Consider the following 25279-nt stretch of genomic DNA (forward strand, 5'->3'; position numbering starts at 1 on the left):
CTGTCTGTCTGTCTGTCTGTCTGTCTGTCTGTCTGTCTGTCTGTCTGTCTGTCTGTCTGTCTGTCTGTCTGTCTGTCTGTCTGTCTGTCTGTCTGTCTGTCTGTCTGTCTGTCTGTCTGTCTGTCTGTCTGTCTGTCTGTCTGTCTGTCTGTCTGTCTGTCTGTCTGTCTGTCTGTCTGTCTGTCTGTCTGTCTGTCTGTCTGTCTGTCTGTCTGTCTGTCTGTCTGTCTGTCTGTCTGTCTGTCTGTCTGTCTGTCTGTCTGTCTGTCTGTCTGTCTGTCTGTCTGTCTGTCTGTCTGTCTGTCTGTCTGTCTGTCTGTCTGTCTGTCTGTCTGTCTGTCTGTCTGTCTGTCTGTCTGTCTGTCTGTCTGTCTGTCTGTCTGTCTGTCTGTCTGTCTGTCTGTCTGTCTGTCTGTCTGTCTGTCTGTCTGTCTGTCTGTCTGTCTGTCTGTCTGTCTGTCTGTCTGTCTGTCTGTCTGTCTGTCTGTCTGTCTGTCTGTCTGTCTGTCTGTCTGTCTGTCTGTCTGTCTGTCTGTCTGTCTGTCTGTCTGTCTGTCTGTCTGTCTGTCTGTCTGTCTGTCTGTCTGTCTGTCTGTCTGTCTGTCTGTCTGTCTGTCTGTCTGTCTGTCTGTCTGTCTGTCTGTCTGTCTGTCTGTCTGTCTGTCTGTCTGTCTGTCTGTCTGTCTGTCTGTCTGTCTGTCTGTCTGTCTGTCTGTCTGTCTGTCTGTCTGTCTGTCTGTCTGTCTGTCTGTCTGTCTGTCTGTCTGTCTGTCTGTCTGTCTGTCTGTCTGTCTGTCTGTCTGTCTGTCTGTCTGTCTGTCTGTCTGTCTGTCTGTCTGTCTGTCTGTCTGTCTGTCTGTCTGTCTGTCTGTCTGTCTGTCTGTCTGTCTGTCTGTCTGTCTGTCTGTCTGTCTGTCTGTCTGTCTGTCTGTCTGTCTGTCTGTCTGTCTGTCTGTCTGTCTGTCTGTCTGTCTGTCTGTCTGTCTGTCTGTCTGTCTGTCTGTCTGTCTGTCTGTCTCTGTCCGTCTGTCTGTCTGTCTGTCCGTCTGTCTGTCTGTCTGTCTGTCTGTCTGTCTGTCTATCATGATACGTGGCTCGCTCTGTTCCTGCGATCGCTGCAGCTATCACGCGCGAACGCCGCAAGAATAAATGCGCGTTGCGCTTGTTTTCTTTTTCTTTGTGAGAAACATTATCATAGATAGCCTCATTGCTGCACGAAGACAGCACGATAATGCTGATGACGGCGGGCCCGGTATCTTGAGACCGAGCTTAATTAAAGTTAAATTACAACTATGTTCATATACTTAAAGTACCCTTTAAGTGCTTGCAATCTGCATAATTGCGAGTGCAAGTGCTAATGAAACTTGCACTTGCAGTTTCGCTTGCACTTGCAGGTGCAAGTACGACGGTTCGTACTTCTCCATACTTTTACTCTCTTCACGCTATGGATGGTATGAAGCCTTCACGTGCGGCAGCTGTGCGGGGAAGCGTATAACAGACTTGCCCCTAAAACGACCTTGAAGAGACACGATGCGCCAAAATTTCCAAGTCGCGGAGTAATCGTCACGGTCATAATTATTTCAATATAAAAAGGGACATAGTTAAATACATTCGGTCAACTTAAGCGCGGTAATTCGCAGCCTGTCTTTCGGCACAAATAGTCACTCTAGGCATTTCTCTCGCAGAGGCAGAGACCGTCTTGTCTCCGATTTCTGAGATGTCCACTTGCTTTTTTTTCTTTCTTTAATACCTCAGAGCTCCGAAATGGAGAAAGCTGCGCTGAGAATGGGTCTTACGGGCGATTAAATGCGGTATTGTTGCAAGAACTCCTGCTTTCCCCCGCAAATACTACACCGCCACCTGCCATGCTCGGGCGCTGCCCCACTTTCGCACCTGCTGTGCTCTACGGCGCACCTAAAGAACACTTTCTCGGAAACAAAAGCGGCGCGGAGGCAGTTTGTTGGCTTCTTATGACACACACGCATACGCACGCGAACGAACGCAGGCGAGAGAAAGATAGAAAAGAGAGAGAGAATGGTCCCGGAGAGGTCTACTCCACCTCATCAACTGTGTGCATTGAAGCGCAAGCTACGGCTGTCTTCAGGCAACCAGAAATGAGAACCGGATGAAAGAGCTCCTCTGTTCTGCGCCGCTTGAATGCAATTGCGTCGTTGCGGAAGGGTTAACAGCGCACATTGGACAAGCCCTCCTCCTACTCCCTCCTCCGAAGCACGCTTAGCTAACTGTATGTGCAGATTGTCCGGCAACGCGCCCCTACAGGTTTGGCCACAGTGCACGGATTTGTCGAGGCGGAGTGTGTGTGTGTATAGCGGCGAAACAGTAAGGGGGAGGACCCCGCTTTATTTTCTTTGTCCCTCTCCCTCTCTCTCTCTCATCGTATTCATTTTGTCCTTGCACCCGAGGAGTGAGGCCCCCCGAGGCTTCACCGCGCCCCTCTCTATTTCGCCCCTTCTCCTTCTCCCCCATCTCCACTTCCATCTCTCTCTCACTCGCAACGTGTCCTCTACATCCTCTCGGCCTCCGTTATCCTCTCCACCCTTTCCGATCAGCCCCTCCGAAACACCCGTTCCATCCGTCTAGAACGTTTATTGTTGCTGCGATGAAAGACGTCCCGTCTCCGTTCGGTTTCTTTCCACTTGTTCTCGTTCTTCCGACCACGATTCTCGTTCACTCCTCGTAGAACTCCACCGGAGCTGCAGGCGGTTGCTGCGTGCCTCTGTTCGCCATTCATTCACTTTCCAGCGAACACATCTCCCTATCTTCGTTGCCCAATCCACGACGACGACGACGACGATGATGATGATGATGATGATGATGATGATGATTAAAATAGTCTCCCAGCCTGCTTTATTCACGCTTTACTACGTATATCGCCATCTAGACTTCTACGCTATCTCGATTTTTACGTTTCGCATTTTAAAACGTCCGCCACTACCGTACTGTTACCCACGACTGCAATGACTCCGGCCCTATCAGTGTCTTCCCTGCTTGTTTTTCCAACCAATACTCTAATCATCTTTTACTTATCTCGACTGCTGGCCAGTCAGTCCTTCCATCACCTTGGAATGCCGCTGGCCTCTCGCCAGCGCCCCCCAAGCGCGCCAGAGGAAACGTACAGACCGGGAGACATGGTTCCGTGGCATCACCCCCCCCCCCCCCGTCGACCTTCGTATCACCTGCAGTTCGGCATGTTTTCTTTAAAAGCGGCGTAACATGGGGCCTTTGCAACATACGCACTGGAGCGAAATATTTACAACGTTCGACCGTATATACCCGTCGTTTATTTATTGGCGGAGCCAATATAGAGGACGTTGATGGAAGGATCGCGCGGTATTAACCAGTATGTAAAAAAGAAGAAGAAAGAAAGAAAAATATAATAAACGTCGTACAACAAGAAAGACTGCTTTCGCTTCAGCGCAAAAAAAGTCTCGAGCAGCTTCTCGATCTTGACGCGAACTTGCAGCGCCTCGAGGGAACCGGTCTCTCGTAGAACTTCTGCAGCCTCTCCTCGAGCCTCCGGGGTTTCCGTCCCTCGATAACCCAGTGCAGATTGCCAACTCGACGAACCACCGTCAATTGTCCGGCACACCCGGGCCCGGGGCTCCGGCCCCGCACGTTTTCTGCACCGCCTGCAGGGAGGGGAGCGGGTGACAGACGACGAGGTGGTGAGAGCCCCGGGCTCGAGCCGTTCTTCATTCGGCGCTTCTCTTGTTCCTCGTCCTCTCCGTCCAGGGCGGACTAGCTCGTGCCCGATGAACTGGCACGAGTACGCCGAGGTCCATAGTGACGAGCCACCGCGTACTGGCGTCCGCTGTCGTTGGACAAAAACAAACAAACTCCATCCGGCAGTTGCTGCTTCCTGGGCCGAGAGACGAACAGCCGTATTCTTCGTCGTCTTCGTCGAGGTCCTGGTAGTAGAAAGACGAGTAGAGGTCCTCGTGGAGCACTCGAAGTTCCGGCAGCCCTCTCGGGAAGGCAGCCGACGTGCCTTCGAGAATCAGCCGAGTCTGCGAAGGGATCGGCAGGACTTCCGGCAGGTCGTCGTCCTCTTCGCGTGGCCTTTTCCCCAGGAGGACCTCTCGCACCTTCCTCGTGACCACGCCAGCTTCGGTGAGAGTCATCGGCACTGGCTTTTCATCCAGGACGACTTCTTTCACTCCAGCGAAACAAGCTTCTACCTCGGCAACTTCGGACACGCTCTCTTCGCGTTCCCTCCTGTCCGAAGGCTTCGCGCTGCAGTCCGAAGATGGCCGGGCTTCGCTCATGTAGCTAGGCGTGGTCACTGGAGTCGTCGGAAGCCCACCTTTCGAACAGCGCCGGGAAACGGGCGGTTCCGCCGCGTTTCCGCCGACGTCGCACCGACGCTCGCCTTCGTCGACTTTCCGCCGTCTCGAGAGGAGGGCGAGGAATTCCGGAAGGTTAGCTTTCTTGTTGGACGGCGAGCTGCTGGCGCCGCTGCTCTTCGAATGCAAGAACGACAGCTTCGACTTGAACTTGGTCCTCCTGTCGACCTTCGGAACGGCGACGGTTGACATGTCTTCCAAGCTGGCCAGGGCTGTGATCGAGTGGGCCAAAGCTCCGTGAGCGTTGCTTCTGGTGGCCAGGTTCCGAAGGTAGACGTGGAACGATTCCAGCGCGAGCAGCACCCGCAAGCTCGCGCCCGCTACCGCGCATCCAAGGATCCAGCCAGCCAATGATGTCGGGCCACATTTGGCGCAAGAGGGTGCGCGCGCACGCTCGTGCTCCCGATACCGCCTCAGTTTTCTCTTCTTTTAAAGATGGCGGAAAGCTTCTCCTTGCTCCGTTACGGCCAGTGGCGGTAACCTTCTTTAGCTACTTTGTCCGTGCACATCTCTCTCTCTCCCTTCTCCTTCTCCCTTCTCCCAGCGTAGGGTAGCCAACGAGACTCTTGGCTGGTTAACATCCCTGCCTTCCTTACATTCCTCTCTCTCTCTCTCTCTCTCTCTCTCTCTCTCTCTCTCTCTCTCTCTCTCACCAGCTTGGTGTGGACGTCGGCCTATCTCGTAGAATATGTTTTTAAAAACCTAGAGGAAAGCAAAGAGCGCAGAGAGAAAGTGCATGCGCCGTATATACGCGTAAACTTGCGCCTAAATTCGCAGTTCTACACCCAAATGACTTCCTGCGGCGCCTCAGGGTATATGGCGTTCAGGCGCTGTAGTTCGAAGTCATGGGCTCTGCTACCGGCCGCGGCGGCCGCATGACGATGGAAAGAGAACGCGCAGAAACGCTCGCGTAGCCCTGCTTCGAGTGCACGTTAGAGAAACGCCTGGTTGCTCAAAATTACTGCGGAGTCCTCCGCTACGCAGGTTCTCTCAGAGCGCGCGTATTGCTTCGAGGCATTACACACAATCAATCAATCAATCAATCAATCAATCAATCAATCAATCAATCAAACTGCAGTGAAGAAGACGGAAGCAGCGTCTGGCTTCAGAGTTCTTGTATTGTACGCTACCCAGCCCACCGATGAATTGTGAAGGAAACCTTCAATGATACTTTCTCGAGAGAGAGCTGGACACAGGCTGCGTGCCAACAGTCCTAGCTCGAGCTCGAGAATCGCGCAAAAGTGCTTGCGTTTTCTTCACTACGAATCAATCAATCAATCACCAATCAATCAATCATGCACACCAAGCTTTGAGTGACCGATGGAGAGTTCTAGGTAGTCCGAATGACTCCGGTGCCTTCTATTAGGGTATCTGTCGATCCTAGCATCACTTGTTGCTTCGGGACGTTCAGTTGAATGATTCAATAAGCCAGACTGGCAAGAGTGTATGAAGACCACAAATGGTAGGTCACGACGTGATAGGTCACAAATGATAGGTCACGACATGAACGCCATGAGTCATGTAGGTCATGAAACATCCACCTACGTGTTGGTGCTCTCAAGGTCGTTTCGTTAACTTTGTATGTACCAAAATTGGCATAGCATGACAAACGTGTATGACGAACATAAATGATAGGTCATGACATGAACGTCGCGACATGCGTGTACATGTAGGTCATGAAACATCCGCCTACGTCTTGGCGCTCTCATGGTTGTTTCGTTAACTTGGTAAGCTCTCCGCACACTGCAACGCATAACATCGATTCCCACAGGACGTGATATCTGCCGGCATTTCTTCTTCTTTTTTTTTTCTTTTTTTTACAGGATGCATTTTTCACTGAGATGCGAGACTCTCAACAAAATGTCGGACAGCTGGCACGCTCAACGACCCCGTCCTATTGGTCATCTTCGCTACGGCGATGGGTCTTCTCTTTCGGCCTCAGCAGCCTCGTAGTCTTCTTTTTTTTTTCTCTCTCAGAGGTCATTAATAACTCCAACATGTCACACGCTCTACTGGAGCCTAGCCGAACTATAATGTATACGTACAGCGCCAATGCGGGTCCGGTGTTAAAAGTAAACATCGACGCCTTCGTCTAGAAGTGCGAGGCGCTCTGTGTTCATAAATCATCGTGTGACTGGCGAACGACGACACTCCTTTTAAGTTTGCACTGCGACGGGAAACGAGAACAATAACATTGCAACACAAGCGCCCCCAGCTTGCACGAAGACATTTGGTTACACCGTTTGCGAGAGAGAGAGAGAGATACAGCCGAGAAACGGCGCGACCCAGAAAGGTTCGTGGCCCGGGCCCCTATGTATGTAGCAGCTTGGCACCCGAGTGTTCGCGTTGCGTGTTTCGGCGTGTAGTCCAAACACAAGTCGCCACAGTTTCACAATGCGGCCTTGAACCTCGGCACTGTCTCCCGCGGCAAAGCGCGCAATTTTCACGACATAATGGGCTGCGTTCCAATATTTGCCGTGGACGGCTCAGCAGACAGCTTAGCGGGCAGCGGCCATCGTAAGTTTCGTTCCGATCGTGACGAAGCCGACAAAAGAGGCAGTTTCGCGAGGACGGTATGGAAGTGAAAAAAGAAAATCCAAGGACACCTGAGCACTTCTTATGAGTTGCGAATGTGAAATCGTTAGTGTTCATATGAACGCCGCTGAGCGGTCATTTGAGTCATGAACTACTCGCGGGCAAGCGAGCGCGTTGAGAGGCTTGGCGCGTTTTGATTTTGCCTGACCGAGATGCATTTATAGCGCAGGCGGGAGCAATGTGCGGACGAGGAATGCGCCCATAACACAGGCCTCCGAGAGCGAGGGTGAGGATGACGTGGCGTCGCGGCGGTGCCCTCTCCCCTCACGCAACACCTGGCGCGCTGTATGGCTGCTGCAGATGTTCTCTCTCTCGCCCGCTCTGTTCCGTCGAGGCGCGGTCACGTGACGTGGCGTCGCGGCCAATGGGAATTCGCCGGCCGTTTCGCTGCTGCAGACGACACACGCCGGCTCTTGCGCTCAATGGGTCATGAGACGCTTACGCATTAAAAAAAAAGAAAGTCACAGGCCTGCGCGGCAGACGCATCACACTCACAGCGTAAGTTGGAGGAGAGACTCCATATAGGAGCTCCATTTTCGGCAGCACGCGCTGCAGAGGGTCTTCGCGGCGAAGTCTCTTCGCGTCGTTTTAGCGAAAACGATCTGAACTCTTCACCCTGCGCCGACGGCGAGCTGTGCCTTGTGCTGCTCTCTGCACGGTGGTTTGACTTTTGACTTTTGACTATTGACTACACCAACTTTTGACTACACCAACCACTGGTTGGACAGCAAGGCGCAAGAGCGAGGTCGTCAACCTTCTCGCTACATTCAAACCGGAAGCGTGGGAGACGGCCTTTCAAGAAAACAAACGATTAAGCCCAGAAAATAAACAACCGGGATGCATTTAAATATAATTCTTCGGGCTCGGCGACGCTCTTTCGCAGCCCCCTGCGGCGCAAGCTGAATTCCGCGCACGCCCGAGTAGCAGACGACTGAGCACAAGCAGCAGAAGATGCAGACCGCAAAGCAGACGAATCAGCGCGAGCAGCAGACGACGCAGTCCGCGCGGCAGACGGCGGCGAGGCGGTGTCAGCGGATGGCTAAACATACGCTTGATGTGGGACAGACCGCAAGGGCGCATTTATTATGCATTTGCGTCCACGCGTGTATCTTTTTTTCGAGTATTTTAATGTGGCGACAAGGCGCAGTCGCTCGCTGCGGGAGACCGAAATAACGAATTCGCAACGGACCGTGGGTGAGACGCGTGCGACGCGGGACTGGTCTTGCCGCCTGGCGGCGGTCGGCAAAAGTACGGCGGCAAAGGTCGACTGTTAAAGAGGCCGCCGTGTGGCGCAAGTAGCGTCTTTCGTGCTGAATACTATTTTGCAAGGTGCGTCTCTTAAAAGCGAAATTGGCAGCCATTTGAAATCAATACTTTATAGGTAACAACCCATACGGTTTCCTCGAAAAATATACCTCAGAGTTAAAAAATATTGCGCAGAAGCGACCGACGATTGCCGATGTAAGCGAATAGCCGGGACGATCGAGGGAGAGGGAGGGAGAGAGCGATTGAATGAAAGAACGTTTTCTTTGCTGACTCCGACCCCTCCTACCACCAACCGACGATCACCCGACCACCCACCAAACCCGAAAACGGCCGAAAGAGCCAAGGAAAGCGATTCGCTTTAGAAGTAGTCGTGCACATGGCATCAAGGGATGTAACTCAGCAGCCTTTCCGTGGTAGTGGTGTCGATTTAGATTTGGTGCGGTGCTGTGCGAATGTGTGCGATTTTGCTTGCGATTTCGCAAATGCAACGGATGGGCAGTCATATCACCGCGTACCTGCGTGTTACTTTTCCACTTTCGAAGAAGCCGAAATTATTCGGGCTGCGTGAACGGGGCATCAAGCAAGATGTTTTACTCTTTTCAATACAGTAAAATAAAGTTTCAATATAGCAAGAGCGACTGACTAAGATTTCTTTTTTTCGCCACACCATGCTGATGGAGCCGTTACTTTAATCTTCTCAGCCTTGACAAAAGATATCGCAAGTGCGTAGTATACAATTATCTTTTAGACAACACGTTTACCATGCACCATTTGCAAACACTGTCGTTACATATGTTCACTTATTCTAGCAACGATTTAAGTCACTCCGAAGCCGTTTATCCTTCTATAGTTTATCCCCCATACCTCCCCACTGCTGCGCCCTCTACCCACCGACACTGTGCACCGCTCCAGACCCGAGCACTTCATGAAATTCACTGAAAATATCAACCAGTCTGTGTAATAGTGCATAATTGGCATCCACACTGCCTTAATGTAGGGGCGTTTCAGGCATAACAACGGAAAACGCTAACAAATAAAGCCGGAAAAGCGTAATTGGAGGTCCCCGGGAGAGGCCTTTCTCCTGCATTGGATATAAATTGACAGACAAGACAAGACAAGACAAGACAAGACAGACAGACAGACAGACAGACAGACAGACAGACATGGACAGATAGATAGATAGATAGATAGATAGATAGATAGATAGATAGATAGATAGATAGATAGATAGATAGATAGATAGATAGATAGATAGATAGATAGATAGATAGATAGATAGATAGATAGATAGATAGATAAACCTGGCAGGGCTTATAGTTTGACCTTGAAGCTCGGCGAAATTATGTGTGTGCGAGTCTCGAGTGCAGAGAAATCGGCTCCACGAGTTGTGTACCGGATGAAGACCAGACGACAGCGGCAGTGGCACGGGCGGTTCGTTATCACCTTGGAATGTGCGGATCCGTCCGGTGTGCTGCAGCTTGCCTTCCTCTAACCGGCCTACCCTAACTTTGGCTCAATATACAAACTTTTCTTCACCGTTTGGTGGGATGGGATGGATGAGATGGATGAACGCATTGATTGATTGATTGATTGATTGATTGATTGATTGATTGATTGATTGATTGATTGATTGATTGATTGATTGATTGATTCTGACAATGAATAGCGCGATAAACAAGGACAGCATAGATATATGCAGACGGACAGAACAGAGAGAGGGGGGGAACGAAGCGAGAAAGGTGGGGAGATATGTTAGCCAAGGACTTCTCCGGTTGGTCACCGTACACTTGGAGAGGGGAAGGGGGAATAACAGGCAAGAAGGAAAGATATTTAAAAAAAAGGAATAGAGAGGCAATCTTTCCAAAAACTCTCGTAAATGAATGTTCGCCAGCTGTCACAAGCGTTCGGGCAGTTCGGTCGCCCTCAAGGAGTGCAACTGTGCTTCTGTGGCCTTGTGCATGCAGGAATGCTTTGCTCCACAAAGTTCCTGGAGTATGGGCTAAGAATGCAAGCAGCAACTGAAAAATTGCCTGTTTTCGCCCGATTGGCGAAGCACGGAAAGTGATAGCCTGGTTTGTCGTCGCGCTCCCGCGCCTCGCACGGAGTTCTAACAATATACACTGGATACGCGGAAGCGCTACAAGACGCAACATGACGCAACATGACGCTACACGACGCCACCTGACGCCACATGACGCGACGCAGCAGGAAACAGCACTCTGGCCTGGTTTCAGCTTTTTTTTTTTTCGTTACGCTCATTCGGTATTGCAGAAACCTTTTTTTTACAGCTCAACTTATCCATTTTTCTTTCATCAACATCATCGCCCTATTTTTACGTCCACTGCAGGACGAAGGCTTCTCCCAGTGACCCTTTTGTCTTGTGCTAGCGACTCCTGTCACACTAAAGCTTATTCCGAGCTATGCTTGCAAATTTCCTAATTTCATCATCCCACCTAATTGTCTGCCGTTCTCGAGAGCACTTCCCTTCCCTTGGCACCCAATCTGTAACTCTGATGGCCCACCGGTTATCTACCCTACACCTTACATGGCGACCCCAGCTCCACTTTTTCCCCTCTAATGTGAACAGGAATAACAAATATCCTCATTTCTTCTCAGATCCACGCTGAGGTAGTCCTGTCTCTTAACGTCACGCCTGACTTTTTTTTTTTCATTCCATCGCTCTTTGCACGCTTCTTAACTTGTTTGTTTTCGAGCTCCTCTGTTAACCTCCAAGCTGCTGCCGCATAGCTCATCAACGGTAGACCGCAACGATTGTATACACATTTCTTTTTTCACAGATAAAGCGCTGTAAATTGGCGGTCGCGATTTAGAAATGCCCCGTCGCCTGCGCTCCGGCTCACGTTTGCTGTATTCTTCGGCGGTGTATTTACCTTTAGCGTCCCGTTAAACCGGGTACATGGCCGCCCTCTTAACGGCCGCAGGTGCGGGACGCTGCAGCCGAATGCGACGTATGCCGTCTCCTCTAGATTCAACAACGAACAGCTACGCGAATCAACCGCTCTCTCGAGTGACGGCCGCCATCTGTTCGACAGGCACGCTCACCCTCACGCTTTCGTGCGTGCGTACCTACGTGTGTGCGCCCGCAATCATCGGCGACGTAATCTATTCGCCATCAAGCGGTACGCTGCAGTACTTTGACAAGAGGCGCGGCAAGCGCCGTAAGGGGACGTGTAAGACAGGAACACTGGCCGTTGCCGGTGGCCCTGAGGCTTACACGTAGTAGTATACGAACGAACGCCGAATAGAGAGAGAGAGAGAGAGATAGAGATAGAGATAGAGAGAGAGAAAGAACGAGAGAGAGAGAGAGCGAGAGCGAGCGATAGAGAGAGAGAGATAGAGATAGAGAGAGAAAGAGAGAGATAGAGAGAAAGAAAGAGAGAAAACGAGAGCGGGCGATAGAGAGAGAGAGAGAGAGCGTCCGCGCCGGATGTACCGTTAAGACGCGGCTCGTAGCGACCGCGCCACTTGTACGAGTCGACGAAGAAAGCTCGTCAAAACCGATAGCTGGGCGAGTTGGTGTGGTTCCATCTTGACGAAAAAGCGCGCGAAAAAAAGAAACGTAGACGAGAAAGAGAGAAGAGACAAACACGCGCCCGTGTTTGTCTTTTCTCTCTTTCTCGTCTACGCTTTCTTTTTTTTTTCGCGCACTTTCTTTCGTTATGAAGAAAGCTCGCGCAATCTGTTCGTCTCCCCGCGTCCCACGGTGAAGCTATTATAGAGAGCTCGGTTTCTTCGGCGACGGCTCGAACAAAGAGCCGTTTGTGAAGTAACGCTTAATCTCTCAGCCACGAAATACGCGATTTTGAGTCCTCGCTCAACGATTCGCCGTCCTCAAGGCTGAGTGAGAGCTGTTCTCAAAGCGAATAAGCTTTCGTTGCGGAAACCTTGCCGATCTTTTGTTGACCGTCGCTGCTTTTTTTTTCTTTTTTTTTCTTGATGTATTGCCGAAACAGCTCGCAGGACAGCAGTCTTGTAACTGATTGGCTTTTATGCGTAGTGCAATCTGTATACTGCACCTGCGCCGGCAGCCGTCTCGGCTCGCTAAGGGAATCGCGCAACGAAACGACGTACTGCACGTAAATACCACCGAGCGCCACAAATGCGCGCATTAAAGCGCACCGTTATCTTATTAGTGCCAAGGTTCCTTCGCCTTGTTTCTCTGGGTTTGACCAATTGTTTTCAAGGTGGCTTGGGTTTGACGCGTCTACTCGGGCGTCTCTTTTTTTTTTTTTTTGCCGAGGGAGTAAAGGGGCGATCCCGGAGGCAATGCAAATAGTAGTAATGTGGGCCGGTCCCGCAGGCAGCGCATCATCCGCGATCGCGTGGTGGGCGATCTCTGAGTCTTGCTGTCTTGTGGTAAACCTTACGCTGCAACGAAGACGTAACATCTTTACGCTGCAAAAGGCTCTTCAGGCGCTGTAAAGCTGTTAATGAACCGCTTCACGAAGGCTTCGCTTCGTCTAGATGCCAGTACGTGCGTTGGATGCTGCATAATCTTTTCTTTTCTCTCTCTAAGCGAGAGACGTAGGGGATGACGGGATACGCACGCACGTACAGATCGTTGCGCGAACATCCACGAAGAAAAAATGATGCGCTACATTCTGTTGCATATAAGTGGGAAGTCTACTGAATGCTACAAAAAAAGTCAACACAAACAGATGATTTACATGTTGAATTTTGTAAGGGAGCCACCCCTCCACCCCGCCGTAAAGACAGTTTTCAAGCGACGTCACGGACTCAGCTTCCCACCGTGCTAGTATCCAAACATGGATGCCACGATGACGTCACTGCGCCATATTGTAGGTGTACATTGTCCCGCTTATTTTCTTTTGTTTTTTTTTATTTTTTGACGGTGAACGTTTTTTACCGGATCTTTCCCCGCTGTCAATTTGTCGTTCGGCGCAATACACGCCATGCAATGCATGCCGTCAAGCATAGAGTTTCTCACTATAACACCTAGAGGGTAATCTGGCGCCACCGTCTATGGGAGTTTCTTAAGGGGGCACCATGCCGTCATGGGAAGGCTCGTGTTGGCTGGTGTTGTAAGAGGCTTCGTCTAAAACGTGGATATGGCTACGGAAATCACGCGTGTTTAAAGTAAAATCTTCATAAAATGTTTCCATTCATGCATATTACATCTTTATTCACCCACGATGCGTGACCAAGCGAAGAAAAGCAAGAACAGACGACCAACTGTTTCAAAGCGAGCGCGAACCTTGTCGTCTGTCCTCCAACTTTAGCGGCCCGCTGATACTTTTTACGTAACATGTAGTCGTACACACAATAACAAGTTCTCATAGTTAAACAAAACATGTTTTCGCGTAATAATAAAGCTAAAACAGCTTTTCATGTGCTGTTCTAGTAGAAAATCAATCATTGTGACAGACGGAACGGTACTTGCCAAGCGCGTCTTCAAGGCGTCCTGTCTCTACGAGAACGATGCCAATCCGAATCCACAATATACCGGCATTCCCATGCATACCACAGCGCAGCAGCGCCAGATTTCCCTCTAGGTAATGTAGTGAGAAACTCTATGCCGTCAAGTTTCTCGTTTGCGCAGCTTCTCGACGTGCCGGCGCAGCAAGATGGCGGCCACGATGACGTCAGTGAAGAAAACCACACACCCGGCCAAGCCGCTGCCACGTTCGCGCTCGAATTTCGCACGCAAATAGCATTTCGTGGCGGAGATCCATTTCCCACGGCAAACGTTGGTCCACTGACGTGCGGCTTCGCGAGGAACAAATAAAAAAAATTGTAGGCGTCGAGTGCGGCAAGGCGAAAGTGTATTGGAACGGCGGCGCCCTCTCTGCCTTTGTTAGAGCAAAAAAAAAAAAACGCAAGCTACGATAGATAGACAGAATAAACTTTAATGTCCAACGGATAAGGTGATCTACCCACCCCCCGACACGCAGGTCAGGGGGTGAGCGCCGCCGCCTCAGATGCAGGCTGGGAGGTCTTGGGTCCCAGCAGCCTCTTCAGCCAGTTGGACGAGCCGGAGCTGGAGCTCAGAGTCCGAGCTGCGCAGCAGGGTTTCCCAGGTGTCTCTACTACCTATTTTGTGTGTTCCCCCGGGAGAGTACTGACATTCCCATATTATGTGGTCGAGGGTCCCTCTCGCCCCACAAAGATTACATTTATCGCTCCTGGCCTCGGGGAACATGTGGTTCGCCATCACCGGGTGCGGATATGTATAAGTTTGTAGTCGTCTCCACGCGACTGCTTGTCTGTTGTTTAATTTTGGGTCTGGCGGGGATACCAGCTACGAGGTAGACGCAACACCAAAAGAGTTTTTTTTTCTTGTTTCTTCTTTTTCTACCTCCGTGCGTGGCACGCACCTTTCTTTCGCCACCAGATGGCACTGCGATTCCGTTCACGCAAATTCTACAGTTTCTGCTTGGAAAATAGTATCCCCGAAGATGAAGTACTACTTTTTTTTCATTATTATTAAGGAAACAGTCGAATATTGCACGCCTAAACGAGGTAATAAACTAAATCCACCGCAAAATAATGCTCTCTTTGCGAAAAGATATCTGAGCGCGAACGACCCAGATGTTTATAGCCAAAACAGTCATATACATATACATATATAGAACCCGTCGCTTCGGTGTGAACGCAACATTCGGCGTATGATGCGGTCTGCAGCTTCGCATCCCTCGGCCACAATGAGAGTCTCGTTTCTTTCTCTACATCTTTGAAGTCGATCCTGGCGCACAGGTGCCGGGAAGCCCTCAATCACGAGCACCCGCTGACCCGTTCTCGCTCGTCACACAGGCGTCAGACATAGCGTTAAGCGAGAGCGACGAAAGGGCGTTAATGGACGCTTAGCGTACGAACGGGGGTGTGTGCGGCGGCGAGTTTTAATGGACGTGAGCGTACATCTACGCGAGTGAGCGCGGGTGAACGGAAGTGGACGCGAGTGTAACGGCGTGGGCCGCAAGCGGGGGGGGGGGGGGGGGGGGGTACGTGAGAGGGGGAGGGGGGGCTTGCGCTGGTAAAAGCGTGAACGGAAGCGACTGTATAAACGAGGGTACGAATAAATGAGAGTATAAATGAGGGTACGAGCGAGTGAGCCCATGGCCTGCGAAAAAAAATATCAGCGAGTGAGAGTACGAGTGAGGGTACGAGAAACGGTACGAGAGAGGGTACGAGCGAGGGTACGAGCGAGTGAGCCCATACACTGCGAAAAAAAGAATATCAGCGAGGGAGGGTACGAGAGAGGGTACGAGCGAGGGTACGAGCGAGTGAGCCCATAGCCTGCGAAAAAAAAAATACCGGCTAGTGAGGGTACGAGTGAGCGAGTGCCCGTTCACATCTGCGCGGCCCATGAAAATCGCTTGACCCATCTGCGTTGCGCCAGCTTAACGTCGCGTCGCCGTCAAGCCCCGCAGTGTGTCGCTATCGCAGCCGCATCGCTTTGAAACACGCATGCACACACGCGCAGACACGCGCGTGGGACCATTACACCCGTCAAAGCGAAAAGTGCGCGCCAAAACAGTGTCGCCGGTAAATTGCACGTAAGAGCACTGCGCCGCAAGACGCGTAGGCACTGCGAAACAAGCGCACGGTCCGGCCAAGTCTCTCTCTCTGTCTCATTCACTCACTCACTCACTCACTCACTCTCTCTCTCGCTCTCGCTTATTCTCTCTCTCTCACTCACTCGCTCTCACTCACTCTCGCTTATTCTCTCTCTCACTCTCTCTCTTTCCCAGCGCGCACGCACTGCAACGCACGTGGGTGCTGCGGGAAAGCGCACCCCGCGACACGGAGGCGGGGGACAACTCCGTGACGTCACGGAAAGGAGAGAATAACGAGACGAGGAGATATCGAGAGGGAGAGAGAGTGTGTGTGTGTGTGACAGAGACACCGAGTGAATTCGAGATACAAGGCCGGAGACGAAGTCGTCGTAACGGGGTCACACGCCCGCACATCCACGTGGAGATATCTCGAAGACAAAAGAAAACGAAATGCGACACCGCACGCGCGCGTCATATGCGGTGGGCCTCCATTGATGCCAAGGTTAGCTCTGTGCCCCACCTCGTCTGTTTTGTTTTTTTGTTTTTAGGTTTTCGAGTCGGTACTCGTCGTGTTCCTGAGATTTGTGCGAGTCTAAGTAGGTCCGGACCTACGTTAAAGCGCAGGCCTTCTTTGCCAGAATGCGCGCGCGTGTATACCTCCATGTGACACTCTGCGACTGTTAGTGCTATTACTAGTAGGCCACACGCGTCAGCGAACTCACCGCTACTTTCCTTCTTTCCTTTCCTCCTCTCTCTCCCTGTCATCCTTGTTTTCTCCTTTCCCATTCCCCCGGTGTAGGGTAGCCAACCAGACGTTATTCCCTGCCTTCTTCTTTTCTCTTCCTTCCTTCCTTCCTCCCGCGTGTGACAAGGAAAGTATAGAATGCTTCTGTGTATTTAAACATGCGCATTTAGGAACACAGACATCCACAGGTAAATATGCAGAGGTAGGTGTCAGGGCCTTCAAATGACGTACATGGCTCACGCTGACAACATCCACGGACACCACGTGTATTTGGTCTAGATGGGAGGTTTCGCAAGCCTCCGAGGGTTGCGCGGAACCAAGCACCACCTTTTCCGCGGAAGGATCCTCGTTCTGGGCGTCGTCCCCACCCACCGCCCACGTAACACCTCGCACCGGCCGGTCGAAATTGATCCAGCTGTGAACACCGGCAGACGCCCGGAAGGCTACGAGGTTGCCCAGCGTATGCTCCGAGAGGCCGCTTTGCAAATGCTCGCACGGGGTTGAGAAAAAAACGAACTCTCTAACTACAACCTGGCCACTAAAGACATTACATGCTTAGACCATTTAGCATGTAGAGCTCCATGGCTATCACACGCAACATTTCGATGGGTTCCATTGCACTGCGGCGTATCGGGCAATGAAGAAAGCGGCTGAGGTGGCTGAGGCGGCTCGTAGGGGCCACAATGTCGCACCAGCCTGTCAGCCCCACGTATTCGTTGTGCGATTTAGTGGGATTACTCACATCCGTTATTTATTAAGTATGAAATAACTATAATATTTGGTGCGATTACGCACATCTATCTATGACAAATCCCGGCCACGGCGGCTGCATTTCGATGGGGGCGAAATGCGAAAACACCCGTGTGCTTAGATTTAGGTGCACGTTAAAGAACCCCAGGTGGTCGAAATTTCCGGAGTCCCCCACTACGGCGTGCCTCATAATCAGAAAGTGGTTTTGGCACGTAAAACCCCATAATTATATAATTATATATTATATCCATGACAAAGGTTTAATCTTTGCCAGTGTTGCGCGCACTTGTGATTTTTTGGCGGCTTTTATTGTTGATGTTTTGTCTCTTTTCGATGTATGTCAGACATTCAGTGTATATTGCATGTTATTGCATTAATAACATTGAACGTTATTACATTCACTGTGTATTCAATGCTTCCTCTGAGCCCTGTAAGATATCTTTAAATAAATGAAGCGTAACTACGGCGTTCCTCATAATACACAACTCAGCGATATATGCGCACTGGCACACTGCGGGCTGCGACTGAGACATAATCCTGAAATTGCGTTTTAGGAAGCGTTCTGCTTTGTATGAAGCGCATTGCTTTTTCGTATGCCGTAAGAATTTGGTTATTATTCTTCAGTTTGGTGTTAAACGCAACTTCGTTCTCGTGGTAGGATTCTTTTGCGCGACGTCTTTTCAGGATTACGAATTTGTATAGCGTTGAACCCGCGTGCTAAACTGCACTGTAGTACAAAGACTGGTAGCTAGGTGTGCTGTTCCAACCTGTATATCTGCCTTCGGGCTTACATCATCAATAAAAAAATAAGTAAATAAATAAATAAATTAACACCCAGCTTCTCGAGAAAACAAAAACGGAAAAGAAATGTACGCACACACACCCAAGGCATAAAGCGGCCGGAAATTACGACGCCAGTGTAAGCGTAAAAAGCGAAAGCAAGCAAACAAACAAACGAAAAAAAAAACATGTAAGGATACGCATATCTCGAGCACCTATCAGAAAGTGTGTCAGGTTCACCGCGGAGAAAAGCCCCCGCACAGAGGTGTGGTGGGTGTGACGAGAGAAATCGCACACACACACACGCAGCAGACAGACCCGGCGTGCAGACGACAGACACGTCGTCTGGAAGAAAAAAAAGAAGAAAGCCGGTTCGGTCCGGTCCAGACAAGTTTCCGGAGCGGCGATTTGCACCGCGAGTGATGGTGTCGAGCATATACCGCATGTGCGCGCTTAGTGGCAGCGCGGTTCACTTGCCCTTTTCACGATCTGGTGGCCAATGGGTTGACACTAAAAGGGCGTCATTCTACATTCCCTCTCCTCACAAGTCGCCTTTCCAGCACCGTCGAAGATGCAGGGACTCCTCTAGAGGGCAACTCCGGCGTCTTTTTTTTTTTTTAAGCCATATTAGGACATTGACGTTTTCAAATGGCATTGACAGTCCTGTCACCGGTACGGTGGTTCAATTTCCTTAGAAATTCGTCAATAATATTAAATAACCGATAAATGAGACAGCGAAACCGAAACGGGTAGCTGCTTTGTGTGACGTCACGATGAATCGATGACGTCAGGTTCACTACGATAACGTGAACAAGCATAACGCGCTCTCAACACGCAGTACACGTAGCGCTAACGCCGAACAAGTGAAGCTGATGATATCTCCTGACGACACAGGGAGCTTTTACAGAGTTTCCGAGCTATACAGCGGCGATTTAAGAGGAAGCTTTAGCTCGGGGGCGCCTATCTAAATACACGTAAAAGGAGACTTCGTTTTTCTCGGCAACCACTGCACCAAATTTTACGAGGTTTGTTGCATTTAAAAGAGAAACTTAAAATCTAGTGACTGTTGGTCTCGAATTTTCGAGTTAGCTAGTCGTCAATTTTTATTAAAAATTGGCAAAAATCAAAAATATTAAAAAAAACGAAACTATCAACTTCACAACTCTGTAACTCAACAACGAAAAATGATAATACAATTCCGTGAATTGTATCTAATAGTACACCTAAAGCGGGCAAAATTGATATGTTACACATTAGTTTAAAAAAAAAACATTAGTAATAGGGAAATACAACTTTTGCAGAATCCTTGTAACCAACGTAACAAATTCACGTAAGATGTAAAATGACATATGGAATTTGTCCGCTTTGAATGATCTAATGGATGCCGTTTACAGAACCGCGATATCAGTTCTTTACCAGTATTGATGCCAGTACCAGTTTCTGCTATTCCACCAACATATCCTTACAGACACTGATCGACCTAGCAGCAGCAGCAGCAGCAGCTACGCAAAACCCGGGATATGGCACGTCAAAGTAAGCTTCTCTTCAAGAGAACGGCCGGAACGGAGCAGCGAAGAACGTGCCGGCATCTCTCAAAAGAAGAGAAAACTGAGGCGGTATCGGGACCGCGTGCGTGCGTGCGCGCCCTCTTGCGCCAAACGTGGCCCGACATCATTGGCTGGCTGGATCCTTGGATGCGTGGTATAGCGGTCGCGAGCTACGGGTCGTGCTCGCGCTGAATTGGTTCCACCGTCTGCCGTCGGAATCTGGCTGCCAGAAGCAACGCTCTCGGAGTTTTCCCCTATTCCATCACAGCCCTGGCCAGCTTGGAAGACATGTCCACCGTCGCTGCTCCGAAGCGCGACAGCAGGACCAAGTTCAAGCCGAAGCTCTCGTTCTCGCGTTCGAAGAGCAGCGGTGCCAGAAGCTCACCGTCCAACAAGAAAGCTAACCTTCCGGAACTCTTCGACCTCCTCACGATGCAGCGGAAAGCCGACGAAGACGAGCGTCGGTGCGACGTTGGCAGAAACGCGGCAGAACCGCCCGTTTCCCGGCGCTGTTCGAAAGGTGGGCTTCTGAGGACTCCGGAGACAACGCAGACCGACAAGGACGAAGCTCGGCGATCACCGGACAGCGCCGAGCCTTCGGACAGGAAGGAATGCGAAGAGAGCGCGTCCGAGGTCGCCGAGAATGAAACCACCTTCGTTGGAGCGGAAAAATCGATCCTGGATGAAACGTCAGAGCCAAAGGCTCTCGGCGAGTCCGGCGTTGTCGTGAGGAAGGTGAGACAAGTCCATCTGGAGAACGACCCCTGCGAGGAGGAAGACGACCTGCTGGACGACCTGCCGGACTCTTCGCAAGCTCTACCGACTCTCGGAGGCACGCCGACTGCCGTCTTGCGCCGAGGGTCAGCACATCGAGCGCTGCACGACCACCGGCACCCGTTCGTCGTCTACCACCGGGACATCGACGACGAAGACGACGAACGCGACGTCTCATGCCTCGTCCGGGACGGGACTACCGCCGGGTCACGTTTGTCCCGTTCCAACCCCAGCGGACGTCAGTACGCCGTGGCTGCTGACGTCGGGCATCGGCGCGCGCGGGTGCCAGTTCTTCGAGCGGCAAGAACTGCGCGTCCGCCGCGGACGGCGAGGGCGAGGAACACAAGGAAGCGCCGGAAGAGGGACGGCTGCAGCCAGGTACCCTCACTTCCTCGACGTCAGCTACGGGCTCCTGCAGCTACGGCGCAGAAAACTCGCGATGCAGAGGCCCCAGTCCCAGGCGTGATGTATACTGCCCGGTATTTCGCAGGGCTGGCGTCCCCGCTGCGGAAGCGCAACGCAGAAATTGCGGAGCTCTGTATGTGGGAGGCCCGGCAGAGCCGCGCGGGGGTACAGCAGCAGCTTCGCGTCCAAGATCGAGAAGCACACTCCAGATGCCGTCAACACCACCGCGGCGAGCACCAGAGGTCGAAAGCGACCGTATACTGCAGCGTGTGTGCGAGGGCACCGCCAGAGTACAGAAGGCGTCCAAGAGACCACCGGCGACAGCACCAGACACGGCTCCTTCTGCATCGGGGGCATTTCCACCACCAAGTCCCCAAGCCCGAAGTGGAGGAAAAGCCGCGCAAGCCGCCCGTGGATCCGAGGTCCTGGCCACTGCCCCCAGTTGATGAGAAGTTCGGTGGCTCGGCAAAGCGGCCGTCGGTGCCAGAGCTTCTTTGTCAACTCGGGGGCGTAATAGGCAGGCCGCTGCTGCTACGTGCTCGGAGGTGCTGCCCACGTGATCCGGCCAGGGAGAATCGCCAACTAAGAGCAAGCCGGAGGGCCCAATGTCGATAATAAGTATTGATAGTGAAAGGGCATCCCGACCAACGCTGACCAGGAGATCCGCAAGCTGGTTGCACCGCTTGCGCCGGTCGCAAGGCGGTTTCTCCAGGATGAACTTCGACGCTGTCGTGGCGTGGGTGCTTATACCCACCCGAAAGCAGCGCCTCAAGAAGAGCCTTGAAAACCTGCCGGGACATTGCGTGTGTGTAAACGAACATCGACAATGGATCTGCAGGGCTACAAGTGCTTCAGTTTCACTGCAGGCTTGCTACGATTTTTTATTATTTATTCTCGTTTGATTTCACGTCGTCAACAATTAAAATGTGTGTTACTTGGCTATTCTGGGTGTATTTCTTTATATTTATTTTCTTGTGCTACGAAACCGGGGATACAGCTCCGGCAACGTTCTGAAAGTTAAGAGGAGCGTTTTTTTTTTTTAGTAATTACGTTTTTCCATTTACGAGTGACCTTGGCTTACTAGAATTAGCTTCTCGCCTCAAACTACTGCAGCTGTTTCTCTCTTCCGCAAGGTATATTATACTAACCACATCGTTAAAACCGCCTGTTTCGTCGTACACCCTGCATGTCATCTTGCACCGATCATCGATAGAATGTTGCCGTCCCACAGAACCGCACCAGCGAATGACGACGACGATGGGGACGAAGGCGACGAAGCAACGACAAAGAAATGACGGTAACGAAGTGACGAATAAGGCGTGTTAAAAAAATTACATTACGGTGTTTTACGGGCCAAAAGCACTTTCTGATTATGAGGCACGCCGTATATAGTGGGGGACTCCGGAAATTTCGACCACCTGGGGTTCTTTAGCGTGCACCTAAACCTAAGTACCGCGGGTGTTTTCGCATTTCGCCCCCATCGAAATGCGGCCACCGTGGCCTGGATTCGATCCCGCGACCTCGTGCTTAGCAGCCCAACACCATAGCCGTTAAGCAACCACGGCGGGTAAGAAGGCGTGTTCGTGTTGGAGCTCCCCTCTGCGCGTACGTAGACCACCATGCCGACTTGGTGCCGCCTCACTTTGCACTATATCCGGTGCTGGCTTCTACTATATAAGCAGTACCTGGAAATCCCGCAAAACGGCAGCCAGCATCTAGCATCCAACGCACAAATGAATGAATGAATGAATGAATGAATGAATGAATGAATGAATGAATGAATGAATGAATGAATGAATGAATGAATGAATGAATGAATGAATTCACTAAAAGGCGCCGAAGCGCCTGAAAACTGTACGAAATGGGAAACAAAGCTCTCTCTTCAAGAAACAGCCGGAACGGAGCGACGAAGAGCATGCCAGCATCTCTCAAAAGAAGAGAAAGCTGAGGTGGCTATCCGGCCCACGTGCCTGCATGCCCTCGTGCGCAGACGCTATACCTGCCACATTTTTCGCCGACTGCATCTATCGGATGCGCGGTCCCAGCGCGAGCTGCGTGTCTTGCTCTCGGCGAAAACCGTTCCACGTCTGCCTTTCGAATCTGGCTGCCAGCCCCAACGCTCCCGGGTCTATCGCCTGCTCCGTCCCAGCCTGCAGGCCCGCTTCAAGACATGTCAACCGTCCCTGCTCCGAAGTCCGACGGGAGGAGGAAGTTCTGCAGTACTCGCTCGGGTTCCCCGAGCAGCGGTCCTCCTGGAGCTCGGCGTCCAACCAGCACTCCTTCGTCAACTACCAGGACCCCGGAGACGAAGAATGCTGCTGCCCGTCCTTCGTCCAGGAGGTGGCTACCGCCGGGTCACGTTCGGTTCACTGCAGCGACAGCGGACGTCAGCACGTGCCGATGGCCGATGACGGAGGACCTGGGCGCGCTGGTGCCGGTTCGTCGAGGCACCCCTCTCTGCGAGCCCGCCATGAATGGAGAGGAACAAGAAGAGCGCCGCCCAATGAAGGGACGGCTGGAGACAGGCGCCCTCTCCACCTCGTCGTCAGTCGCCGTCGCCCCTGCAAGGCTAGTGCAGCAGACGTGCGATGCCGAGGCGCCCCCTGCCCATCGACGGAACACTATGTTCGGTGGTTCACCGGGTTGGCCCCTCTCGGAAGCGCGACGCAGAAATCGCGGAGCTCGAGGAGGGACCGCAAAGCTTCTCCGAGAAAGCCGTGCCCGTCGCCAGGTGCAGCAGCTTCGAGTCGAGATCGAGAAGCTGCTTCGAGTAGGAGGGTGCCCCAATGTCCGCCTCCTCCTGGCTTGCCAGACGGAGCGGCGGGTGAAAAGGGCGTCGAGGTACATCCTATGCACCGAGAGGCCTGCGTTACCGTCGGGGAGCGCGGCGGAAGTGAAGAACGTACCGCACCGCCACGAACGAGCAAGACGTCTACCACCGGGCGTGGGGCTGGCGTCCAGGACAGCGCAAGACAGGGCGCAGCCACGGCCACAGCGACGTCAGCGGTATCCGCCCCCTCCTCGTTCCAAGAAGGAGCTGGCGTGGACGAGCAAAGCAGTCGCCGGTGAAGGAGTACCGCGAATTGCACGTACAGTTATAAGGAGGCTGCTACACCGTGCTCGGTCCTCGTGGTCCACAGCCACGGAGGATGAGCCACGAAGAGTAAGCTGGAGCAGCGGGACCTCGAAAACACTGCGGATGGTGAAGAAGAAGGAGCCTAACTACACTGACGAGGAGATCCGCGTGCGGGCTGGACCAGTTGCGCCGGTCACGGGGACGGCTGTATCTTTTTTTTTTTTAGAGATTAACTTCGACGTCGTCGCGCAAATGGCCGCAAACCTGCAACACCAACCGCCAGGAAAGCAGTGCAGGCGTGCGGTGACAGCACGACCAGAAAAAAAAAACGTGTACGCTAACCACTTCAGGGCCACTGCAAGTCGGCTACGACGTCAATTCGTTATTGCTCGATTTTTCGCCGAAACCAATTAAAAGTTGTGTACTTGGTTATTGTCGCTGTATTCGTTGGACCCGCGAAACGGGGCAGGCGGCTTCGGCGATGCTTTCGTTGAGCTTGCTTGCTGCGTCCGTGTATTGCCAATGGTTCGATTATTAATCGCCCCTTGCGAAAATTCCGCGCCTCCTCTGCGTGTTTTTGCCCGTCGCCGGAGGACTAGAAAACCGACCTGAACAGAAAAAATGGCTGTGGCTTAGGTAAGGTTAAGCCCAGGATGCGAAGCATACTAGCCTTTATTTTAGTTGTTGAACCACTGTTTAGCCTGGTGAACTGCTGTTGCTTGGCTATATTTGGTTCGGCTAGACGAAGAAACAACCCATGCATTACTGCTTCGCCTTCAAGAGTGGAACGCGACAGCGTTCCCGTCGACCCGCCAAGGGGTGTAAGACAATGGGCTACAGGGCAGCGACTACGCGCCCCGCATTGGACGCGGTGAGCGTCGAGCAAAGCAGCGTTCGGTGCGGCAACGAAATGTGCGCCTGAGCAAGAGACGCACGCCTTAGAAACAGCTCGTTTCTAAGGCAACACCGCATTCACTAGAGGCGCTTTTGTACCGCTTTGAATCATCGTACTCGTGGCTCAGTGGTAGCGTCTCCGTCCCACACTCCGGAGACCCTGGTTCGATTCCCACCCAGCCCGTCTTGCAAGAGTTGAGCCAAAGCCACTTCTCCTCTGTCGTGACGTCACGGTGTCACGTGGTTTCAAGGCGACACCGCCGCGCCTGAGGAGCTGGGTTGAGCTCTCGTAATATGCTTCGCATAAAAAAATGGCTGTGGCTTAGCTAAGGTTAAGCCCAGGATGCGAAGCATACTAGCCTTTATTTTAACGCGACAGCGTTAAGGAGCTCGTGTCGCAGAAAAGCCGGTGTCGTCGGCGTCGGCTCAGTCGTGCGGCGCTTGCTCAGGCGCACATTTCGTTGTCGCGCCGAACGCTGCGTTGCTCGACGCTCACCGCGTCCAATGCGGGGCGCGTAGTCGCTGCGCCGTAGCAAAGCCACTTAGAA

The 25279-nt window shown here is 52.0% G+C and overlaps 2 protein-coding genes across 3 annotated transcripts in view; one reads left to right on the forward strand and one right to left on the reverse strand.

Annotated features, from left to right (window-relative positions):
• The window catches only part of LOC139048920 (myocardin-related transcription factor A-like), a 263394-nt gene that overhangs the window by 195904 nt on the left and 42211 nt on the right, over positions 1-25279 (reverse strand). The window lies entirely within an intron of this gene.
• Positions 19722-21703, forward strand: LOC139048532 (uncharacterized). Its single transcript, XM_070522936.1, has 2 exons — positions 19722-20734; positions 20847-21703. The coding sequence occupies exons 1-2, from the start codon at positions 19871-19873 to the stop codon at positions 21273-21275; spliced, it is 1293 nt and encodes a 430-aa protein (XP_070379037.1). The 5' UTR covers positions 19722-19870; the 3' UTR covers positions 21276-21703.

This window comes from Dermacentor albipictus, chromosome 8 (assembly GCF_038994185.2).
Source record: "Dermacentor albipictus isolate Rhodes 1998 colony chromosome 8, USDA_Dalb.pri_finalv2, whole genome shotgun sequence".
In the NCBI taxonomy this organism is placed as follows: domain Eukaryota; kingdom Metazoa; phylum Arthropoda; class Arachnida; order Ixodida; family Ixodidae; genus Dermacentor; species Dermacentor albipictus.